Source organism: Pristiophorus japonicus, chromosome 5 (genome assembly GCF_044704955.1).
Source record: "Pristiophorus japonicus isolate sPriJap1 chromosome 5, sPriJap1.hap1, whole genome shotgun sequence".
Taxonomy (NCBI): Eukaryota; Metazoa; Chordata; class Chondrichthyes; family Pristiophoridae; genus Pristiophorus; species Pristiophorus japonicus.
In genome coordinates, this window is record NC_091981.1 from 82109808 (window position 1) to 82135241 (window position 25434).

General features: G+C 42.5%; 1 protein-coding gene across 3 annotated transcripts in view; it reads right to left on the reverse strand.

The window, feature by feature from the left end:
* The window catches only part of LOC139264387 (lysophosphatidylcholine acyltransferase 1-like), a 312596-nt gene that overhangs the window by 184496 nt on the left and 102666 nt on the right, over positions 1-25434 (reverse strand). For all 3 annotated transcript variants that reach the window (XM_070880756.1, XM_070880758.1, XM_070880759.1), the window contains exon 2: positions 23605-23747. In XM_070880756.1, the coding sequence (XP_070736857.1) occupies positions 23605-23747 (143 nt within the window). The remainder of the gene's footprint in view (positions 1-23604; positions 23748-25434) is intronic.

Here is a 25434-nt window from a genome sequence, read left to right on the forward strand (position 1 = left end):
ATAAGGTGCTGAATGAAGTGCTCAAACAGCTAAAGAAGCACGGAGTACAAGCGAATGCTCACGTGTGAGATGTTTCGAAACTCAGTGGAGTACTTAGGTCAGAGTAGAAAAAGATGGTTTACATCTAACCAAGAAAAAGCAGGATGCAATCAGAAATGCACCCACTCCCAAGAATGTCTCTGAACTTTGATCATTTTGGGGTCTTTTGAATTATTACAGGAAGTTCCTCCCAAATTTGGCTACAGTGTTACATACACTAAATGAGCTGTTGAGAAAATAAGTCTGTTGGAAGTGGTCAAAAGAATGCGACACGGCATTCAAAGAGTGAAATGCCCAGTCGGTTGAGAGTACCATGTTAGGTCACTATGATGTATCCAAGGACATCAAGCTAGCGTGTGACACCTCTCCGTATAGAGTTGGGGCAGTGATTGCTCAAGTACTAGATAGTGGGGAGGAGACACTAATTGCTTTTGTTTCACGCTCTCAGTGCCAGTGAGTGGAATTATACACAGATCGAAAGGGAAGCTTTGGCATTGATTTTTGGGTCAAGAAGTTTCACAAATACTTGTTTGGTCGCAAGTTTACCATAGTTATTGACCATAAGCCCGACAGCAATCCTCCATCCAAAGTCCCAAGTTCCAAACTTAGCTGCAGCCCAAATGCAGAGATGGGCTTTGATTTTGTTAGCATATACATATGACATTGAAGACAGACAATCAGTTGATCACAGTAATGCTGATGCTATGACCAGTGTTTCCAGTGGGGTTCTGCAGGGCTCAGTACTAGGACCCTTGCTTTTTGGGGTTATATATCAATGATTTAGACTTCAATGTAGGGGGTATTAAGAAGTTTGCAGATGGTACAAATATTGGCCGTGTGGGTGATAATGAAGAAGAAAGCTGTAGACTGCAGGAAGATATCAATTCATTGGTCAGGTGGGCAGAACATTAGCAAATGGAATGCAATCAAGAGAAGTGAGGTAATACATTTGGGGAGGGCTAACAAGGTAAGGGAATACACAATAAATGATAGGACACAGAGAAGTGTCGAGCAACAGTGGGACCTTGGATTGCTTGCCCACAGATCCCGGAAAGTAGGACAGGTAGATAAGGTGGGTAAGGCGGCATACGGAAAACTTGCCTTTATTAGCCGAGGCAGAGGATAGCAGAGCATGGAAGTTATGCTTGAACTGTATAAAACACTAGTTAGGCCACAGCTAGAGTACTGCATGCAGTTCTGGTCACCACATTACAGGAAAGATATGACTGCACTAGAGAGGGTAGAGAGGAGATTTACGAGGATGTTAGCTATGAGGAAAGATTGGAGGGGCTGGGGTTGTTTTCTTTGAAACAGAGGAACTGAGGAGAGACCTTATTGAGATGTATACAATTATGAGGGGCCTAGATAGAGTGGATAGGAAGGAACTATTTCCCTTAGCTGAGGGGTCAACAACCAGGGGGCATAAATTTAAAGTAATTGGTAGAAGGTTTAGAGGGGATTTGAGGGGAAATTTTTTCACCCAGAGGGTGGTGGAGATCTGTAACTCACTGCCTGAAAGGTAGAGGCAGAAACCCTCACCATATTTAAAAAGTACTTGGATGTGCACTTGAAGTACCTTAACCTACAAGGCTACGGACCAAGAGCTGGTAAGTGAGATTAGGCTGGATAGTTCTTTATTGGCCGGCGCGGACACGATGGGCCGAAATGGCCTCCTTCCATGCTCTAAATTTCTATGATGTCCAGGTTGCTCATCACAAGTTACACCCAATAAGGAAGAAGTGTTTTATTTTTCATACATTGATGAGCTGCCAGTCACAGCTGAAGAGATTGGTAAGGCAACCCAGTTATGTCAAAGGTGTATGATTACATAGCAACTAGAAAGCCAAACCAGGCATCCGAAGAAGATATTCATCCATACTTCGCTCATAGGAATGAATTGTCAGTGGCTAAAGATTGCATCAAAAGGGGAGCAAGGGTGGTTATCCTAAATAGGGTCAGGTTTAAACTGTTAGGGGATCTTCATGACCAGCACCTGGGAATGTGCTTGACCAAGAGTTTTGCACGCAGTTACTTAAGGTGGCCAGGTTTAGATAAAGAGATAGAGTAGATAGTCAGTCAGTGTACAACATGTCAATCAATGAGCAAGAAACCACCATCAGTACCATTACAGCCATGAAAATGGCCTCCCAGGGTGTGGCAAAGGTTACATGCACATTTTGCAGAGCTAGGAGGACAGCAATTGTTCATAGTGATAGTCATTCGAAGTGGATAGAAGGGTTTCCGATGCGGAAAATAAGTAAAACACTAGACAATTTGCAAAAGCGTTCTCTTCATACGAACTCCCAGAAGAAATTGTGTCTGATCATGGGCCGCAATTTTTTTTTTTTCAGGAGAATTTGCAAAGTTTATGAGCAGAAACATTGTGAAACACACCAAAGTTCTATCGTACCACCCTGCTTCAAATGGTGCAGCAGAACGTATAGTACAAACTGCAAAACGTCCTTTCATTAAGCAAATGTTGAATACAAATCCAAAGAAATGGCAGTTGCCGTTGGACCACAAATTGGCAAATTTTCTAATTACTTATCGGAATATTCCTCAAACCACTACTGGTAGAAAATCAGCAGAGTTGTTTCTCAAACGACAGCCACGAACCAGGTTCTCGTTGTTAAAGTCAAACTTGACACAGTCAGAAGAAGAGAAACAATCAAGGCAGAGAGAGTCATGATCATGATAGAGTGAGAGAGAGAAGTATGAAATTGAATCAGAAGGTTAGAGTGAAGAACCATCACCATAAATGGTTAAAGTGGTTACCAGGAAGAGTAGTGAAGATATGTGGCCCTCGCAAATATTTGGTCAAGATGTTTGATCATGGAAAGGTTCGGTTTGTTCACATTGATCTTATCTTACCTACAGATGTGGAAGGATTTGAAAGTTGGAATAATTCAATTTATTCTGATGAGTCAGATAGTCTGGTTAAAAGTAGAGTACAGGCGTGACGTCCAAAATCCGGAAACCTCGGGACCGAGACCATTCCGGATTTGGTGTAGTTCGGTACATCTTTGCCTGGGCCGAGGTAGGTGGGGCCGGGTGGGGATGGGGCAGCCGTCGGGCTGGGCAGCCGAGGTAAGGGGGTGAGGTTGGGCCGCTAAGGGCCAGGTCAGAAACTCTTAACAAATATTTTGTATCAGTCTTTACAGTAGAGGACACTAAAAATATCCCAACAGTGGATAGTCAAGGGGCTATGGGGGGGAAACTTAACACAATCACAATCACTACGAGGTGGTACTCAGTAAGATAATGGGACTGAAGGCAGATAAATCTCCTGGACCTGATGGCTTGCATCCTTGGGTCTTAAGAGAAGTAGTGGCAGGGATTGTGGATGCATTGGTTGATTTTTACCAAAATTCCCTGGAATCTGGGGAGGTCCCAACAGATTGGAAAACTGCAAATGTAACACCCCTATGTGAAAAAAGGAGGCAGACAAAAAGCAGGAAACTATAGACCAGTTAGCCTAACATCTGCGATAGGGAAAATGCTGGAGTCCATTATTAAAGCAGCAGCAGCGGGACATTTGGAAAAGCAAAATTCGGTCAGGCAGAGTCAGCATGGATTTATGAAGGGGAAGTCATGTTTGACAAATATGCGGAATTCTTTGAGGATGTAATGAACAGGGTGGTTAGAGAGGAACCAGTGGATGTGGTGTATTTGGACTTCCAGAAGGCATTTGACAAGGTGCCACATAAAAGGTTACTGCACAAGATAAAAGTTCACGGGGTTGGGGGTAATATATTGACATGGATAGAGGATTGGCTAACTAACAGAAAACAGAGAGTCGGGATACATGGTTCATTCTCAGGTTGGCAACCAGTAACTAGTGGGGTGCCACAGGGATCAGTGCTGGGACCCCAACTAATGGATGAAGGGAACTAGCATAACGTAGCCAAGTTTGCTGACAAAACAAAGATGGAAGGAAAAGCAATGAGTGAGGACACAAAAAACCTGCAAAAGGACATAGACAGACTAAGTGAGTGCACAAAAAATTGGCAGATGGAGTATAATGTTGGAAAGTGTGAGATTATGCACTTTGGCAGAAAAATAAAATCAAAGAGCAAGTTATTATTTAAATGGAGAAAAATTGCAAAATGCTGCAGTACAGCAGGACCTGGTGCATGAAACACAAAAGTATAATATGCAGGTACAGCAAGTGATCAGGAGGGCCAATGGAATCTTGGCCTTTATTGCAAAGGGGATGGAGTATAAAAACAGGAAAGTCTTGCTACAGCTATACAGGGTATTGGTGAGGCCACACCTAGAATACTGCGTGCAGTTTTGGTTTCCATATTTAAGAAAGGATATACTTGCTTTGGAGGCAGTTCAGAGAAGGTTCACTAGGTTGATTCTGGAGATGAGGGGGTTGACTTATGAGGAAAGGTTGAGTAGGTTGGGCCTTGACTCACTGGAATTCAGAAGAATTAGAGGTGATCTTATCGAAACATATAAGATTATGAGGGGGCTTGACAAGGTAGATGCAGAGAGGATGTTTCCACTGATAGGGAAGACTAGAATTAGAGAGCATAATCTTAGAATAAGGGGCCACCCATTTAAAACTGAGATGAGGAGGAATTTCTTCTCTGAGGGTTGTAAATCTGTGGAATTTGCTGCCTCAGAGAGATGTGGAAGCTGGGACATTGAATAAATTTAAGACAGAGATAGACAGTTTCTTAACCAATAAGGGAATAAGGGGTTATGGGGAGCAGGTAGGGAAGTGGACCCGAATCCATGATTCGATAAGCCATAATTGTATTAAATGGCGGAGCAGGCTCGAGGGGCCGTATGGCCTACTCCTGGCTCCTATTTCTTATGTTATGTTCTTATTTTATGTAGGTCGCCAAGGTAAGGGAGCGAGGTCGGGATGGAGCGAAGGTCAGGCCACCGAGGGCCGGGGCGTCCAGATTTCGGAACATTTTCCGGTTTCTGGACGACCCCGCCACGGATCGGCCCGGTGTCTGGATTCCGGAACATTCCGAATTTCGGAACTCCGGATTTTGGACGCTCAATCTATACCAGTAGCAAATCCTACATCAGATGTACCAGAAACAAGTCCAGGAGGCAGCCAGAATTTAAGTCCGAGTCAGGCAGAAAAACAGTCGAGGTGCACAGTCCAAATGTAGGTCAAGGGCAGCCCTTGGCGAAAAACTCTCGTCAGGCTCAGCCTAGAATGAGTCAAAGTCCTACAAGATTGGAAAGTTCTGTTCAAGAAAGAAGGTATCTTGTTCGAAACAGAAAATAAGTGGTTATGTTTAATGTGTAAATATGGAAAATAAGTTCATATCTTTTGTTTGTGTTACAGAATTCTTTAGTAGAATTTGGAAATATAAAATTGGTGCCATTTGAGAAATGTATACCAAGTGTGTTTCCAATGCAAGTCTCATACTATGGATTAGTTTCTTATGATTAAGGAGTCCATGATCAGATCAGCCAAGATCGTATAAAATGGCAGAGCAGACTCGAGGGGCCGCATAACTACTCCTGCTCCTATTTCTTATGTTATGTTCTTAACTTCTTCAATAAGGAGGGAGAAGTGTTATAGGGTCTCAAGTGGACTGCTCCACCTAGTGGACTACTGCTGTAATAACAATAAACCATGTGCTCACAGTTCTTTAGGAGCCATCTTGTAAGTATGTGTGCTTGTGTAGTTGTGTCTCAAGATATCACAACAGTCACATAGAAGGTCATTAGTGTCTTTGAGAAGGTCGTTTCAGTATTGTGGTAGGAGCAGAAACCTGATCGAAGGGATTCAAACATGGGAGTTGTAAACTAAAATTAGACAGAGAGACACAGACAGAGAGAAAAAAAGACAGAGAAAGGCATATGTCACACAATAATCAAATTAGTGCATAAACATTGCTCATACAAAAACTTTGATTATAAAATATTTGTTACAGGCAAGTTGTTTTTGAGAAATTTGCCGAAATGACTGATTGTACTGATAAAGGGAATGCATTAGATTTTCTAAAGTTGTTTGATAAGACATCTCACTGGAAGCTGGTTTCTAAAATTCAGATTCCTGATACAAGAGGAAATGTAGCAGCATGGATAGTTGGTTTATGAACAGAGTTAACATTAATTGGTGCTGCTCAGATTGGAGAAGCGTTGGCAATTGTGTACCTGAGGCATCAGTGCTCATTCCACTTTTGTTTTTGACATAGATGATTTGACTTGGATTCAACAATAAGAACTTGTATTTGTATAGCACCTTTAACCTAGTAAAGCATCCCAAGGCAATTCCCAGGCATCAAAAATGGATGTCGTGTCAACAAACGAGATAATAGGAGGGATGACCATAAGCTAGATCAACGAGGTAATTTTAAAGGAGATTCTTATTGTAAGAAAGGAAGGTGGAAGTGTGGAGATTTTTAGGGAAGGAATTACAGTTGGGGCTAGACGGCTGAAAGCACAGCTGCCAGTGATGAAGAGTGGGGTGAGGGTGTTCTACAAGAGGTCAGTGTCAGAGGACAGAGTTCCGGGTTGGCTACAGGGCTGGAGGAGGTGACAGAGATAGGGAGGAGTGAAGGCCTTGAAGGGATTTCTACACGAGGGTGAAAATTTCAAATTGGAGGCATTGGGGGACTGAGAGCTAATGTAGGTAGGTCAGCAAGGACAGGAGTGATGGGTGAGCAGTACTTGGTGTGTGATCAGACATGGGCAGCAGAGTTTTGGATAAACTGAGGTCGACAGAGTGTGAGGATGGGAGGCCGAACAAGAGAGCACTGCAATAGTCAAAGTCTGGAGTGTGCTAACACAGTGGAGAAAATGAGAGGTGGTGTGGGAAAGGTATAGCTCAGCGTACATCTGGAAACTGACCTCGCGTCTTTGGATGATGCTACCAAAATCTACCTCTTTGATCTAGCATTTGGTCATCCCTCCTATTATCTCGATTGTTGACGCGACATCCATTTTTGATGCCTGGTTAGATCCTTGTTGGAATGCCAAAGTCAAAAGTGCAGCACTGGAAAGAGAAGCCATTGCTGTAAATTCCCTGGCTACAAATACAGAGGTATAAGCAAAACCAACTCAGAGCAGTACTACTGAGCTAATAACAGAGGAGAAGCGTTGTTGAAGGATGGTGTTGTTGCAGCTAAAGGCTACAGGGAAGTTGAAGAGGAAGGAAAATGCATCAAAGAAAGAGAAGATGTCATCTGTGACTTTGATTAGGATGGTTCCAGTTCTGTGGCAGGAGCAGAAACCTGATTGGAGAGAGTAAAACAGGGAGCTGCAGGAAAGATGGGCATGGATTTGGGAGGCGACAACACATTCAAGGATTTTGGAGAAGAAAGTGAGCTTGAGGAACCTACTGCCTTTCGGTGAAGTATTCAACTTGTTTGGCTTAACTGGAGTCCAAGGGTGTTTCTTTCCTCATTAAGCCTTTACCAGGGAGGCATCAAACTTTACAAGATATGCAACAATATAGGCTGAGGTTGTAGTCTTTGCAAACTTGTATATTGCATCTGATTTAAAGGGACAGCTGCAAGACTAAAATAAAGGGAAATCACTTTGCATTTGTCACAGGGAGTATAAACTCAATAGAAAAATACTGAGGGCTGTGGAGGAACAAAGACACTTGGCAAAGAGTACAAATCAAAAAAATGTAAGTGTGCATAAATTCATAAAAAATGCTAATAGCATTTTGGGTGTTAGAAATAAAGACAGAGTACTGGAGAAAAGAAGAAATTATAAATTTGTACAGGCATTAGGTAGATCTCAGTGATGGCCCCGACCTGCGAAGGAACATCAGCAGCAGGTCGGGGCCATAAAAGAAGCGGCGAGTGGCGGCCATGGGCAGCGTGGAGGCATGCCACTAAAGGTACAGCGTGAGCTGGTGCAGGAGGGCGACGGCTGTGAAGAGTGACGTCATCAAGATCCAGGTCACTGATTGGAGCGTGGGCAGATACAGCAGGAGCAGCGAGGTCGGGGCGAAGGAGCTGTGAGAGACTGTGGAGAGATGTGATCTGGGCCCAGGGGAGGTGAGAGTTCAGGGCCAGCGGCCAAGGGGCAGCACGGACCAGCCCACACTGCGATGTGTGTGCACTAGGTCCGTGCAGCAGAGCTGGTCTCCAGTTGTCTTGGATAATCCTTGCCACTGGACCAAAACCTACCTCTGTCAAGCCCGTGTGGTGGCTGGTGTGCAACGGCCACCCCACGTTAAAAAAATAAAATCACACACAGGCATCTTCCACCCTTCAGGATGTAGTTTGGGTCCTTCATTGAAACACCCGTGAACTCATCCTTTTTTTTGGCATGGAAGCAAGTCATCCTTGTTTCGAGGGACCGCCTATGATGATGAGATCTCAGTTAGAATACTGTGCAGTTTTGGACACCACGTAATTGAAACGGCGTTAAAGCCAGAGGTATAAGGCAATATTACGGACAGGAAACTATAGTTAGGACTGAGGAGGGGCTAAAAGTATTGGGACTTTCCTCTAAAGCAGAGAAGGCTAGAAGTTTTAATAGAGATTTTTCTACAAAGAGTTTTCATAGGGTGAATGCAGAAAAAACTATTTCCTCTGTTTGGAGACACAGTGATGAAGGATCCAATTTAAAATAGTCACTAAATGAGTAAGGAAAAAGGCTAAAAGAGGCTAAAGAAATGTCTTTATGTAGAGTAGTTAGAGATGGTGCTTATTACTAAAAAGACTTCTTACAACAACTTTACTACAGCAATATCAACTATCAATAAATATTTATAGGCAGTATTACAGCTTTTACTTTTAAGACACTAAAGTATGTATGCAGTGAAGATTAAAAGTGCAAATTGTATTTTTGATGAATTTTGAAATATATTGAACAAACAAGTAGACACTTCTACCTTGAAGTAAAGATGTAATCGAGAGATAATTTGGGCATAATCTGATGGAGTATAAAGTTAAGATGCTAAGGCTGTATGAAACACTAGTTATAATTAAAATTACAAAACCGTTCATTAACTAAATTATTGCTGTGCAATTCCAGTCAATGTGTGTTTTAATACAAAGTTGACTCCTCTCTCAGAAGGGACCAGCAGAGCATTTCCTTCAGTTATTAGAGGAATGATACCCACAACATGATGGCTTCCTTCAGCTTGCCCTACATAGTTCATGAGACTCTCTTGAAGCAGTAGCATTACTGATGGAACAGTCCATTTCCACTGCAGCTTTATCATGTGATTCGATCTGTGTTTACTTGCTTTAAGCTTCCTGGACAGGGTTTGGAAACATCTGCTCTCCGTGTTTCTGCCTTCATTCGTGGATAAATCTTAAATCTACCAAAGAGGAGTGGCACTAATAACTGACATTTGAAAACCAGTCTCATCAAATTGATGCAGCTAAACCCAGCCAACAGCATAAAAAGAAACAGGGATGGAGCTGTAAGAGGAGGGCTCATGCACTTCTACATCATCATTGATTTACTGATCTTTTTGACCCCCAGCTGATCTGGGTCTATGGAGAAAATTACAAATTGGTACAACAACATGTCAAAATTCACTCTGCTCACTGGTGCTTTAAGCATATTGGGCTGGATATTCTGGTCGTTTGTGTTCTGGGTTTCACCCCAGAGCGGCGTGAAAGGCGACAGTGAGGTTTCCTGTGCTCAGTCACGATCCTCCGGTCAGGTTTTGCGGCGGTGAAGAGCTGCACCGGGTGTGCAAAGCCCCTGGTTGCGACACCTGCACAAGCTTCGACTCTTGCCCGACCCGTCTGCCAGCCATGCAGGCGGTGCAGAGGAAGGTAATGTGTTGTAAAAGTAAGTGCGAGTGTTTTTTGTTTTAAATGTGTTGCAGTGGCATGGGCAATGTTTTGCTGTTTTCGTTTTAAGGTTTCTCCCCACCACCCCACCCCCCCCACGAGGCCTCGGAGTGCACACGACCCAGCTCTTTAGCTCGTGAGTTTCCCATCTTTGCGCCAAGAGGTGTACAACGCCTCCCTTAGCGCTGCACCCCACCGACACAGAAAACCAGATGCCCAAAGTTACATACTAAAGTACAAACTATTCCCACCGGTAACTTTCCTGTCCCACCTCAGTTTTCGCCCGAAAACAGAAAAGTCTAAAATCCAGCCCATACAACTGTCATTTTAAATAGAAATATATTCAGTGTACTAACTGACAGAGCACATGTTGACTAGTACCAACTGTTTACTGCTCCTCACTAATCAAGATGTAGCATCAGAACTCTGTCCTGCATCTGTGCTGCTCCCCAAACATCTGGCATCGGTCTTCACCTATGGAACTCTTCCACAGATAACAACTTGTATTTACATAGCACCTTTAATATAGTAAAACATCCCAAGGCACTTCACAGGAGTATTATAAGACAAATAAATTTGACACCGAACCACATAAGGAGAAATTAGGACAGATGACCAAAAGCTTAGTTAAAAAGAGGTAGGTTTTGAGGAGTGTCTTAAAAGGAGGGAGAGGTAGCGAGGCAGAAGGGTTTAGGGAGAGAATTCCAGAGCTTACAGCCAAGGCAACAGAAGGTACAGTCACCAATTGTTGATTGATTATAACCAGTGTAGGTCAGCGAGCACAGGAGTGATGGGTGAACAGGACTTGGTGCGAGTTATGACACGGGCAGCCGAGTTTTGGATGACCAAGTTTATGTAGTATAGAATGTGGGAGGCCAGCCAGGAGTGTGCTCGAATAGTTGAGTCTAGGAGGTAACAAAGGCATGAGAATAAAGGTTGCAACAGCAGATGAGCTCAGGCAAGGACAGAGACTGGCGATGTTACAGAGGTGGAAATAGGCGGTCTTAGTTATGCCGCGGATGTGGTCAGAATCTCATTTCAGACTCAAATATATGACACCAAGGTTATGAATAGGCTGGTTCAGCCTCAGACTGATGTTAAGGAGAGGGATGAAGTCAGTGGCTAAGGAACTGAATTTGTGACGGGGACCAAAAACAATGGCATCGGTCTTTCCAATATTTAATTGGAGAAAATTTCTGCTTATCCAGTACTGGATGTTGGACAAGCAGTCTGACAAGTAGTGGTGAGGTAGAGCTGGATTGTCATCAGTGTACATGTCATCAGTGTGCCTCCAACCTGAAACTTCTCCACGAAAGTACCTGGTGGTCCCGGAGATGCCTTGGATTCTGGTCGGAGGCCTTCTCTTCCTGCGCTTCGCGTCTTGGAGATATGGACGCAGAAGCTGGAGTCACGGGGGATTGGACAACCAATCACGGTACAGTATTCTCATTGCTAACAATGGGAACTCCATATCTCCGAGTTCCTATTACTATCAATGAGAATACCCCCTAAAACACCCAAACACTATTAAAAAGTTAAAAAAAACCTTACATATTTAACATTAATTGAAATTAAAGTTAATTAAATGTTTTAGAAAAAATATATATTTTGGGGATTTAAAAAATGTTTTTTTTAAATTTTTTTTTAAGTGTTTTAATAGGGTTTAAAATGAACTTACCTGTAGTGGACAGGGTTTTTAAACATAAAAATGTGTTTTGAAATGTTATTTTTATATGTTTTAAAACTCTTATGCTGGTAAAAGTAGGCAATATGCCTGCTTTTACCAGGCGCAAGAGTTTGAAGGACATTCGCTGGGCAAGAGATGGGCAAATAGCCCAGTCTCGCCCGTGCGAATGTCCTTCCTGCGGGGATGTGTTTGATCTGTCAAGACAGATCGGAAAAGCTGTTTTTTGGCGCACACGCATTGCATGCCGAAAACCAGCTTGTGCGAGGCTTCGCCAGGTCCGTACATATTCCGTATGGACCCGCAAGGCTGGGATTTCAGGGCCTGTGTTTTTGGATGATGTCGCCAAGGGGCAGCATGTAGATGAGAAATATGAGGGGGCCAAGGATAGATCCTTGGGGGACACCAGAGGGAGCAGAAGCAGGAACAGAAGTCATTGCAGGTTATTCTCTGGCTATGATTAGATAGATAAGAATGGAACCAGCTGAGTGTAGTCCCGCCCAGCTGGATGACGGTAGAGAGGCATTGGAGAAGGATGGAGTAGTCAACCCTGTCAAAGGCTGCAGTCAAGTCAAGAAGGAGGAGGAGGAGGAGGGATAGACTGCAATGCTGATAAAGCACTTCAAATACTTACAGCAATTATCAGTTTCTGTAAGGAAGAATCAAGTCCTAAGCCAAACTAGTGTTACTGTGGAACAGCAAAACAAGAAATTGCTTTGGTAAACATGTCCGTATTAGAATTTATGCAGAAATGCATTTTGCACGGTTTGTAGAAAGATTATCCTTTGAAGTTAGCACTCTAATGCCTTATTTATAGTAGTGAACCAGAATGGGACTGGTTTGATTTTGTTCCTCCTTAACATAAAATTTACAGAACAAAAAAAGATTGAAATTAATTTTCAAAAGTCAGTGACTGATGGGAACATTGATTTTGCTTTCCCACCACTAAAAATGAAGGCGACAGAAACAAAGCAAAGCTCGATTAATTCTACATTGTACTGCCTCCTGCAGCTATTATTGTAGAATTGCTCTAACAATTAATAAATATGTGCCTCATATTTGATAGCTATCGCAGGACTGCTGTAATTAATAACGAGTACCATCACTAGTTATGTTTAGCAAATGTAGAACCTATTTTATCAGCAAGAGCGTCACACAATTCAATCACAAACCTAAAATGGGAATTGAGTGTTAGAACTATTGACATTTACAGTATAGAAGAAATGCTGTGCTGGCTCTTTTGATACAGCAATTTGAAATTAATCCTATAGCCTTGCTCACTCCCCATAACCCTGCAACTTCTCTGGTATGGAACTATGGCAAACAGATCGGGAAGGTCCCCGGTTTCACCTTGCGCTGTATTGAATTGGTTTAATGATTTTCAGTTAGAGCAACTATACAGGTAGATTAGCTGCAGTAAGCCTGGTTTTGAGGATTGGGGGAAGGTGGGGAGGGTAAAGGGAAGTTGGAGAGAAAAATCAACCAAAGTTTTTGCTAGAGATTCTTGTGCAGTAAACCATATTTAAAATTGTGAATGTGCAGACATTTAACAAGGCTCGGTTGAAGCTAGTCTACGATGTGGTCAAACAGACTAAAACTTTTACTACAACTATACCAGTACACAATGTCTGCATTTGCCCCCTCCCCACCCGTCTCCTCCAAAAATTAGATACTTTCGTATATCCTCAGATTGTACAATACAGTACTGCACTCTTAGAATCACAGCACAGAAGGAGGCTATTCAGCCAGTCAAGTCTGTACCAGCTCTCTGCAAGAGCACTTCAACGACTCCCACTCACCCGTTCTTTCCCGTAGCCCTTTTTTTCCTTCAGTCACTTATCCAATTCCCTTTTGAAAGCCATGATTGGGTGGGGGAGGCAAATTCATTCAGGCAGTGCATTCCCGATCCCAACCACTCACTGCATACATGTTTTTCCTCATGTTGAATTTGGTACTTTTGCCAATCACCTTAAAACTGTGTCCCCTGGTTCCCTTAGAATCGTAGAATCATAGAACAATTACAACATGGAAGGAGGCCATTTGGCCCATCGTGTTCATACCGGTCGAAAAAGTGCTATCCAGCCTAATCTCACCTTCCAGCACTAGGTCCGTAGCCCTGTAGGTCACAGCTCTAAGTGCACATCCGAGTACTTTTTAAAATGTGATGAGGGTTTCTGCCTCTACCACCCTTTCAGGCAGTGAGTTCCAGTCCCCCACCACCCTCTAGATGAAAACATTTTTCCTCATCTCCCCTCTCATCCTCCACCAACATTAAAACTACACCTCCTGGTTATTGACCCCATTGCTAAGGGAATGACTGCAGCCTTTGACAGGGTTGACTACTCCATCCTTCTCCAATGCCTCTATCTCAGCCCCTCATAATTTTATACACCTCAATAAAGATCTCCCTCAGCCTCCTCTGTTCCAAAGAAAACAACCCTAGCTGTGGCCTAACTATAGTGTTTTATACAGTTCAAGCATAACCTCCCTGCTCTTGTATTCTATGCCTCAGCTAACGAAGCGAAGGCAAGTATTCCGTGTCTTCTTAACCACCTTATCTATCTGGCCTGCTACCTTCAGAGATCCGTTTGTTCCTCTACATTTACATAAGAACATATCATAAGAAATAGGAACAGGAGTAGGCCATACGGCTTTGTGAGCCTGCTCCGCCATTCAATATCATGGCTGATCTGATCATGAACTCAGTTCCACTTCCCTGCCCGCTCCCCATAACCCCTTATCGTTTAAGAAACTGTATTTCTGTCTTAAATTTATTCAATGTCCTAGCTTCCACAGCTCTGTGAGGCAGCGAATTCCACAGATTTACAACCCTTAAAGAAATTTCTCCTCGTCCCTGTTTTAAATGGGCAAGCCCTTATTCTATACCATGCCCTCTAGTTCTAATCTCCCCCATCAGTGGAAACATCCTCTCTGCATCCACCTTGTCAAGCCCCCTCATAATCTTACATGTTTCGATAAGATCACCTCTCATTCTCATGAATTCCAATGAGTAGAGGCTCAACCTATCCTCATAAGTCAACCCCCTTATCTCCAGAATCAACCTAGTGAACCTTCTCTGAACTGCCTCCAAAGCAAATATATCCTTTCTTAAATATGGAAACCAAAACTGCATACAGTATTCCAGGTGTGCCCTCACGAATACCTTGTATAGCTGTAGCAAGACTTCCCTGCTTTTATACTCCATCCCCTTTGCAATAAAGGCCAAGATTCCATTGGCCTTCCTGATCACTAGCTGTACCTGCATACTATCCTTTTCTGTTTCATGCACAAGTACCCCCAGGGCCTGCTGTACTGCAGCACTTTGCAATCTTTCTTCATTTAAATAATAACTTGTTTTTAGATTTTTTTTTCCTGCCAAAGTGCATGACCTCACACTTTCCAACATTATACTCCATCTGCCAAATTTTTGCCCACTCACTTAGCCTGTCTATGTCCTTTTGCAGCTTTTTTGTGTCCTCCTCACACATTGCTTTTCCTCCCATCTTTGTATCGTCAGCAAACTTGGCTACGTTATACTCAGTCCCTTCTTCCAAGTCGTTAACATAGATTGTAAATAGTTGGGGTCCCAGCACTGATCCCTGCAGCACCCCAGAATGCCAACCAGAGAATGAACCATTTTCCCAACACTCTGTTTTCTGTTAGTTAGCCAATCCTCTATTCATGCTAATATATTACCCCCAACCCCATGAACTTTTATCTTGTGCAGTAACCTTTTATGTGGCATCTTGTCAAATGCCTTCTGGAAGTCCAAATACACCACATCTACTGGCTCCACTTTATCCACTCTGCTTGTTATATCCTCAAAGAATTCCAGCAAATTTGTCAAACATGACTTCCCCTTCATAAATTCATGCTGACTGCCTGACCAAATTTTGCTTTTCCAAATGTCCTGCTACTGCTTCTTTAATAATGGACTCCAACATTTTCCCAACCACAGATTTTAGGCTAACTGGCATTACATTTGCAGTTTTCCAATCTGCTGGGACCTCCCCAGAATCCAGACAATTTTGGTAAATTACAACCAATGCATCCATAATCCCAGCCGCTACTTCTCTTAAGACCCTAGGATGCAAGCCATCAGGTCCAGGGGATTTATCTGCCTTTAGTCCCATTATCTTACTGAGTACCACCTCCTTCGTGATTGTGATTGTGTTAAGCTCCTCCCCCCCATAGCCCCTTAACTATCCACTGTTGGGATATTGTTAGTGTTCTCTACCGTAAAGACTGATACAAAATATTTGTTCTGAGTTTCTGCCATCTCCATGTTCCCCATTACTAATTCCCCGGTCTCGTCCTCTAAGGGACCAACATTTACTTTAGCCACTCTTTTCCTCTTCTCAGTGTCCTACCATTTATTGTGCATTCACTTGCCTTGTTAGACCTCGCCAAATACATTACCTCACTTCTCCGGATTGAATTCCATTTGCCACTGTTCTGCCCACCTGACCAGTTCATTGATATCTTCTTGCAGTCTACAGCTTTCTTCTTTATTATCAACCGCACAGCCAATTTTTGTATCATCTGCAAACTTTTAAAATCATACCCCCTACATTCAAGTCTAAATCATTGATGTATACCACAAAAAGTAAGGGACCTTGTACTGGGCCCTTGGGAACCCCACTGGATACAGCCTTCCAGTCACAAAAACACCCATCAACCATTACCCTTTGCTTCCTGCCTCTGAGCAAATTTTGGATCCAACTTGCCACTTTGCCTTGGATCCATTGACTTTTACTTTCGTGACCAGCCTGCCATGTGGGATCTTATCAAAAGCCTTGCTAAAATCCATATACATTATATCAAACGCACTATCCTCACCAACCCTCCTCGTTACCGCCTCAAAAAATTCAATCAAGTTAGTCAGACACGACCTTCTCTTAACAAATCCATACTGACTGTCCTTGATTAATCAGTGTCTTTCTGAATGAAGATTTATCATGACCCTCAGAATTTTTTCCAATAATTTTTCCACCACCGAGATTAGGCTGACTGATTAGTAATTACTCGGTCTATCTCTTTCTCTCTTTTTAAACAAGGGTACAACGTTAGTAGTCCTCCAGCACCACACCTGTAGCCAGAGGATTGGAAAATGATGGTATGAGCCTCTGCTATTTCCTCTCTTGCTTTCCTCAACAGCCTGGGATACATTTAATCCAGGTCTGGGAATTTATCTACTTTCAAAACTGCTAAGCCCCTTAATACTTCCTCTCTCACTATGTTTATTTCATCTAATATTTCACACTCCCACTCTGATTGCAACATCTGCATCGTCCTTCTCTTTTGTGAAAATAGACGCAAAGTATTCATTAAGAACCATACCCACGTCTTTCGCCTCCACACACACACACATTACCTTTATGGTCTCCAATAGGCCCTACTCTTTCTTTAGTTAGCCTCTTGCTCTTAATGTACTTATAAAACATCTTTGGGTTTTCCTTGATTTTACTTGCCAAAATGTTTTCATGCTCTTTGCTTTCCTAATTTAATTTTTAATTTCACCCCTGCACTCCTATATTCTTCTCGGTTTCTGCAATATTGAGCCCTCGGTATCTGTCATAAGCCTCCCTTTTCTTCCTTATTCTACCCTTGAAATCCAGGCAGCTCTCGGTTTGTTTTTCTTTAAGGGAACATACTTGCTCCGAACCTTCACAATCTCCTCCTTGAATGTCTCCCACTGCTCGGACACTGATTTACCTTCAAGTAGCTGCTTCCAGTCCACTTTGGCTAAATCACATCTCAGCTTAGTAAACTTGGCTTTTCTCCAATTGAGAACCTTTATTTCTGATTTACCTTTGTCCTTTTCCATAACTACCCTAAATCTAACTGAATTATGATTAGTACCAAAATGCTCTTCCACAGATACCCCTCCACCTGCCCAGCTTCTGTCCCTAAAACACAGAACCACCTCCTCCCTTGTTGGGCTTGTTACGTACTGACTAAAAAAAGTTCTCCTGAATGCATTTTAGGAATTCTGCACTCTATATACCTTTCACACTAATTTTACCCAAGTTAATATTAGGGTAGTTGAAATCCCCTATTACTGCCCTATAGTTTTGGCACTTCAGAAATCTGCCGATATATTTGCTCTTCTATCTCCCTTTGGCTGCTTGGGGGTCTGTAGTACACTCCCTGCAGTGTGATCACCCCGTTTTTGTTCTTCAGTTCAATCCATATGATGATCCTTCCAACATATCATCCCTCCTCACAGCTGTAATTGTTTCTTTAATCAATACTGTGACCCCCCCCCCCCGTCCTTGCCTCCTTTTTTATCCCCCTCTCCATCCTGTCTAAAAATCCTGTAACCAGGAATGTTGGGCTGCCATTCCAGCCCTTCTTTCAGCCATTTCTCAGTAATAGATATATCATACCATACTTCCATGCATCTATCTGTGTCCTCAGCTCAACTGGCTTATTCCCCCTTTTGCGGGGAGGTCATGATGGGAGATCGGAGAGAACTGGAGAAAGATTTGAGTTTAGGGCTAGGGCAGGGGGGAACTTGAGGAACTTTGGCCTGGCGGGCTAGGGGATGGAAGGAACATGGCAGAGATAGCGGAATGGATGATCTCAATCTTGGGACAAAGAAGTCTATGAGCTCCTCACACTTGTTGGTTGGAGTTAAGGGTGGAAATCACCAGGTAGAGGGGTTTAAGAAGATGGTTAGCAGTGGAGAATAGAAGCCAGGGTTTATCTTTGCATTCCAGAATGATTCTGGAGTAGTGAGCAATTTTGTCAGATGAGTGCAGGACCCGATAATGCTTTATGTGATCCAACCAGATCTGGCGCTGAATGGCTAATATTCATTCAGATCTGCAGCCCTTGGACTTACGACCAGTGTGAGAGAGTAATTGTTTTAATAGGGACTAGGGCATCAAAGGTGGTGGTGAGGGTGTGGTTGAGCAGAAATGTCATGGTTGAAAGGCTAGACAGTTGGGAATTCGTAAGTGCTGTTGTAAGAGAGTTGGGAAAGTTTTTTTTTCCAGGGGCGGACACAGAAGGAAGTAGGGTTGAAGGGGGGTGAAAGGGGGATGCGGGTGGAGTGTGATACGAGGAAGTGGTCAGAGATGGCCTTATCTGCGATGGGAATGATAGCGGTGCAGAAAGACGACGACGAAATAGATGCAAGTTGGAGATCACTATAGATCAAAGCGGCAGAGAAAAAGTAAAACCACAAGCCAGCAACCAGCAAAGCTGAAAACCAGAACTCCAGTTCTATTTCTTACTCTAGTGCTATCTGTCTCTCCCAATACTTTTGTTTCTTCCTTCTAATGGTACATCGTGGTGCCCAACCCCTTGCCAAATTAGTTTAAACTCTTCCCAACAGTACTAGCAAACCCCTGTGAGAATATTGCTCCCGTCCCTGTTGAGGTGCAACCGGTCCGACCTGTACAGGTCCCACCTCCCTCCACACCACTTCTTTTCTAGAAGGTACGTGTTTCACTGTAACAGCTGTCGTATTCGTCATCATTATTTCCTTCTTCACTACAACCAGAGATGCATTTGTTTCAGAAGATAATTGCTTTGACAGCAGAATCAAAGTGCAGTATGCTGTAAACAGCTCCACAAGCAATATTAACCAGATCGTTCAGAAGTGATGAAGCTGCAAAGAGACTTATGAGCTTCACCATATGAGAGAATCATAGGACTGTTTGCTAGAGCATGGGTTAATTCAATACTTGTATATTTTCAATTAAAAATAAAATAACACTGAAAAGAAATTTGAAAGTCTCTGCCATGAAATGTTATATTAGTGGATATATCATTTTGAGTTGAGAAACACAGATTAGTTGGTCAATATAACTAAAGTGCATCTCGCATAAATTCGTAACACAAATTTGCATCTTAATAGGAGGGTCGGGAAGAAAGGAGAATATTAATGCATAATGGCTTTCTTTGAAATGTCAATTTTTAGCACAGGGATTAATATCCAATAGAAGGATGGATGCTGACTCTCGGTCACTTTAGGGATTTTTGTTTGACCATATTTGCACAGAAAATATTTTGGTTTAAAAAAAAAGGAAAGTTAAAATTGAAGGGTTGCATTTTAAAGCAAAATATATTTCAAACAAAAAGCACCAAGACATAAAGGTGGCTAGATGCTAATTCCCCCAAAGACTCTAAACAATAAGCAATTAGTTAACCTATCTTGGTAATCGATAAACATCTCCCATCCATTGTGTTAGGAGGTCCCTTGTCCCAGGTACTCGGCAGGGCATGTCTCGTACAGCCCTCCCCTCAGGTTGTGAATACTGGGGGATAATAAAACAGACAGAGATACAGGCAATCAAGTTTTAAAACAAAGCTGCGAGGACAAGCTTTTGGCAGACTATTTCTGGGTAAGCTCAATGTGCTGTATTTCTCATCTTTCATCTCTAATTCTAATATTTTGGTGCTGTGCAAAAAGATGATTACAGAATGGCAATGAAGTTCTTTCTGACATTGCAGTTTAATCAAGGAATCATTTCCAGTATATTACAGGAAATATACATCATTCAACAAACAAGTTAAAGTAATAATTCAATCTGGGGTCAAGATGTCATAAGTAATGCAAACAAAACATGCAGTTTGGAAATATTTTCTGAATACTGTAAATTAATTACAGCCTTTAATTCATCTCCAGATGTCTTATTTAACATATACTAAACTTTTTTAAATGCTAATTTTACTATAACATTCTCAGTGTACTGTGCTTAATGATTCCACACGGTTATGAAATTATCTCATCTGAGTAGGTTTCACTGGAGGTTGCAAGCAGAATCTCTCTAGCCTAGCAGCATCAACAGTTCCCTGGTAACATGCAATTGTTGTAACTTAGCTAATGAAGAAAGTATAATTAAGGAAAATTCTGGTAAATGAAGCTTTATAGATTGTAAATAAAGAACAAAAGCAGAGCTCAAGAACAAAGCATTTCAGATTGAAGAGATACTGCACAGCTTAGAAAAAAGCGTGGGACGAGTAATGGGCCGCAATTTGCGGCCCCTACAGGTGCGAAAGAGGTACGCACACGCCTGTAAGGGCCGCACAAGTTCCAGGTTTTCGCGCGCAGTATTCCTCCTCCCAAGTCAGTATTTGTGCCAATCTTCAATATTTTACTGCATCAAAGTTATCGGAACAAATACAAAATCAGTCAGTGAGCCAACTTTAATAATATTTCATTCATAGCCCTGAATTTTGCATTTTGACACAGGTTGTATCACAACAAAAATATATGAATTCTAGTACAAAAAAGTATATAGAAAAACAGGAAACTCTCAATCGTAATTGCCATACATTAATTTGAAGATGCGTAGAGGTACTTGGCTGTACACTCTGATTTAGAATAGCTGTAAAATTAAGATAAGTATACAACTGGAAATCAAATATGGTTGATTGAACCGCTTAAAGGAGCAGGGTCCCACTATTGCGTAAACTAAAACAGTCTCTTGAATCTCCACAAATTATCCCCCCAAAACGCAACTTAAACTTATAAAGTATTTTTTTTTGTAAATAAACCATGTCATCTGCAAGAGATGTTGGGGGGTGGGGGAGGGGTGGGGGGGAAAAAGTGATTACTCATGATCAACATTCCCGCTCATCTGCGTGGCAGTCTGGAAGTTCTGCACAGGCCATTCACTGGCTTATATATGAAGGAAAGCATGCATGCGTGAAAATCTGAATGGGCTGCGCAGCCAGTTAAAGAGATCGCGCATGAAAAAAAAGAGGGAACATTGGTCATGATGCTCCATCATGGTGCGAGGCAAGCTTGATGAACCAGCTGGCCTTTTCCTGCCCATCAATTTCGTATATTCGTAACTGATTATCAAAAATAAAGAGAAAAAGTAATACCAACAGAAACTGTGATGTCCGTAAGAATCCCTTTCACTGAAAAAACAATTTTCAAAATGAGGACAATGCAAAAATGAAGAAACAGTTTGTCATTGAGTTGTTTGGGAATTTCTTTGCTCTGTAATTGAATAGAACAGTCAGGGTGAATGGAAAAAGGCTACAAGACGTTGAAAAAGATTGTCAAGTCTTGATGTTGAAATTACGAGAAAGAAATTCTCAACTTTCTCAGAGTACCATCGTTCATACCACTTTCTAAATAATTTTATTTTAATTTTGTAGATCCATTATGATCAGGACCAAAGGCAAATTTTTATGTTTGGCACAGCTATAGATTTACAAATTAAATGAGGTGGGTATTAATCACACAGGAGGCATGCAGGTTCAAGCAGCCACACGGCAAAGTTCTTGATTTCAGTTGTGTGCTGTATAATGAGCCAAGGATAGAAAATTGAAAAAGATGCCCCCAAGTAAGCTGTTCCTATGCCTTCCACATAAGCGGTTACTATGCCCAAGCTGTCCTTTGGATGGCGTAGGAAGGACCTACAAGGATAAAAAAAAAATGCCAGAGTATATAGCCTTCATGTATAACATACCCCAAAATCATACAATACTGTTGAAAACCATGGGCTGGATTTTCGGCTCACTTGCGTCCCAGTTAGCACCCCGGCGGGGCGTTAAATGCTGTTTTTGGGCATTATGCCACGTGTTCAGGATTTAGCGCCCGGCTGGAAAATTCGGCTATTGGTTTGCACCGGCGCAAAAACGTATCGCCCCGCCCTTCGTTGTTCACGTGATTATGACGTCAATCGTCATGCAACGCTGCATGAACGCCCCGGATGGAACTTTCGGCCTTAATGCCTCATTTAACGCCCGTTGCAGGAAACCTCTGAAAAAAAAAAACAGGCGGTCCCAGGGTTGGGCAGGCGATATTTTTAAATGGAGGGATGAGGATCCGACATCACAGGTCATATTGACTACAATGGTCACGCACATAACTGCGTGAAGCTCCGACTTGCAAACATCATTTCTATCTGCCCTTACAACTTCAGTGAGAAAATGTAATAGGGGCATTACTAATTCACTAGCGTATCATGCTCCATGCTATTGCCAGGTGGCATCAAGCTAGAGGAAGGGCTCTTGGCCATGTCAGCCTATGGATGAGGAGAGTCCGAAGACATCCGGGGAAGATGGCACCAATGCTCAGACCACCAATTCTCTGAGGAGCAATGTGTGAGAAGGCAATGGATCCAAAAGGAAGCGCTGACAGAGATATGCCATCTCCTACAGGCAGACCAATGCCTGCACCGCTCTGGAGACAGCCTTCAACATTCCCCTTAACAGGTATCCGAATTCAGTGTTGTGTGCTGCATGTTGCATAGCTTGGCCATCATGAGGGGCCAGGCATTGCCAGTGGAGATTGCATGCCCACCTCAGGAGGAGGAGGACGAAGAGGAGCCTGGCGAGGCCCTCATTGGATAGCCACCCCATCCACGGAGGAGGCAGCGTGAAGATGCTGCCGGACCAAGAGTCGCACGTCGCCAGCTCATAATGGACCGGTTCTCCTAAATGGATGGAGCTAATACTGGACACACACTGTGCACCCCCATAAAGGCACATCTCTGGTGAACATTGGAATGATGCACAAGACACCAATGGCAAATGATGTCATAAATTTAACTGCAACAAAGTCACAAAAACTCCTCCCACCAAAATAAAACCATACAATATACAACGTTATGTTGTAGGGCAGTAAACAACAATGAAACTTCTTTACTGCCGCAAGTTTCGGTTCGGGCGCACAAAGTCCGTTGTGTAACGCTTGACTTAACGCCAATGTTCCTCCAACTTGCATTTACACCGAAACTTGCAGTCAAAGGCGCAAATTATTTTTCAGCACTAACTTTAACACCCCGAAATCCAAAAAGCCCAAAATCCAGCCACAAGGATCTTTAAATGAGGACATCTTATGACAACAATCAAATGATGTGTCAAAAAAAAGAAAACCTTGAATTTTATAAATTAGATATTGAAAAGAAAATGAAATAACGACACGGTAAATCTAGCAGAAATGCAAACAAATGCAAAAGTTGCAACAAAACACAAGCACCTTCCTCTTATCTATCTTTCCAGAAATAATTACTTTACTGTAAGGACTTTAGAATTTTAATGGATTCCTTATTTGAATGGTGTGGTCAACATAATTAACTTAGATAATTTTTTTTTAAAACAGGTATTGATCACAAGGGCTCACCAATTAGTCATATAATAGGAAAATAAATTCTATTTACTCACTTTCTCCACAAATTCATTGGCTTTTCGGGTTCTTTTTCAATACGTCCCCACGCAGCAAGGAATGCAAATGGCCAAGCCAGCAGCATCATGAAAGCAGCTAGCAGGAGACGAATCGGGAACAGAGTCACAGTCATGATAGCTATCTGCAGAATTTAAAATACAGAATGTTGGAATGCAAGAGAGCAATTGTGTGGTACAAGACAATCACATCAGAGTACTTTCACTAGTATTTTCAATTTAATATAATTAAATCTTTCAAAATTCTAACCCATGTTTTTGAGATACGCATTCATATGAGACCTCCAAGGACAATCAGCAGGTCGGGGCCTTCAAAAGAGCAGCATGGGGCGCAGGAGCGGTGAGTGATCATGGAGCGACGTGGTCGAGGCCCACAAGAGGCACGAGTTCGGGGCCCAGAAGAGGCAAGAACCCAGGGGCAGCGCGGGCCCGCTCACAATGCAATATGTGTGCGCGCTAGATCCGTGCAGCAGAGCTGGTCTCCAGTCACCTTGGTTAATCCTTGCCACTGGACCAAGACCAAGGTCTGTCAAGCCCATGTGGTGGCTGGTGTGCAACGGCCACTACACATTAAAAAAATCCATGCACAGGCATCTTTCACCCTTCAAAATGTAGTTCTCGACCTGGAATATTAGGTCCTTCATTGAAACACCTGTGAACTGATTCCTTTTTGGCGTGGAAGCAAGTCATCCTCGATACGAGGGACTGCCTATGATGATCATCATCATCTAAAAGCACATCTATAGATTTAAAGTAATTGATGGCAGGATTAGAGGGGAGTTGGAGAACTTTTTTCACCCAGAGGGCAGTGGAGGTCTGGAACTCACCGTCTGAAAGGGTGGTCGAGGCAGAAACCCTCATTGTATTTAAAAAGTTCTTGGATATGCACCGAAGTGCTGTAAACTGCAAGGCTACAGATCAAGAACTGGAGAGTGGGATTCGGTTGGATAGCTCTTTTTCAACTGATGCAGACACGATGGGCTGAATTGCCTCCTCCCGAGCCGTAACTTTATGATTCACCTAATTTTAGCCGGTGGCCTTGAAGGCACTCGCAGATGGTATTACAGCAATGCAAACGTAGCATCTCCAATTTGCAAAATTTCAAATTGCAAAGGGTAGTTTTTCCACATTGCCCATTACACTAAAAGTCTGATAGGGCATTTGCATTAGGAGAAAAATCATAATGTAGAATTTGCAATTGTAAGATTATTGAATGCAAGCGCAACACAATGGAGGATCATGTTTAATGCAAGACACCCAAACAAGAGCAGAGAAAGTAAAACCAGTGCTGTAAAGCACCAAGCAGCTGCTGCAATACTAATATAATGCACAGTAGTTGCTAATCAAGCAATTGATCATAAAGTCTAGTCACTGGGGTTACGCACAGCAGTTCAACAAAAATTGTTTAATTTACAATAATGCACAGAAAGACATTCATTTATATAGTACCTCGTGTCACATAGTTCAAAGCATTTCACGTAAAATAAATTTCTTTAAAGTACGCTATTATGCGAGCACATGTAATTTTGTTTACAACAAATGCATAAATATTATGAAGGGCCACTTAGCTTCTTTTGGGTGGTAAAAGCAATGAACAAAAGGTTAGGAATCAAATAAATAGTAAGCAAGGGAAATGCTCAGCAGGTCAGTTAGCTTTTGTGGAGAGAACAGACAAGTTAATGGGGCTAAAATTCCGGCCTCGCCGTGTCCATATGGAATTCGTACAGACCTAGCGAGGCCCCACAAAAGCTGATTTTCGGCACGCAATGCACATGTGCCGAAAACCAGCTTTTCCGATCTGTCAGGTTTTGG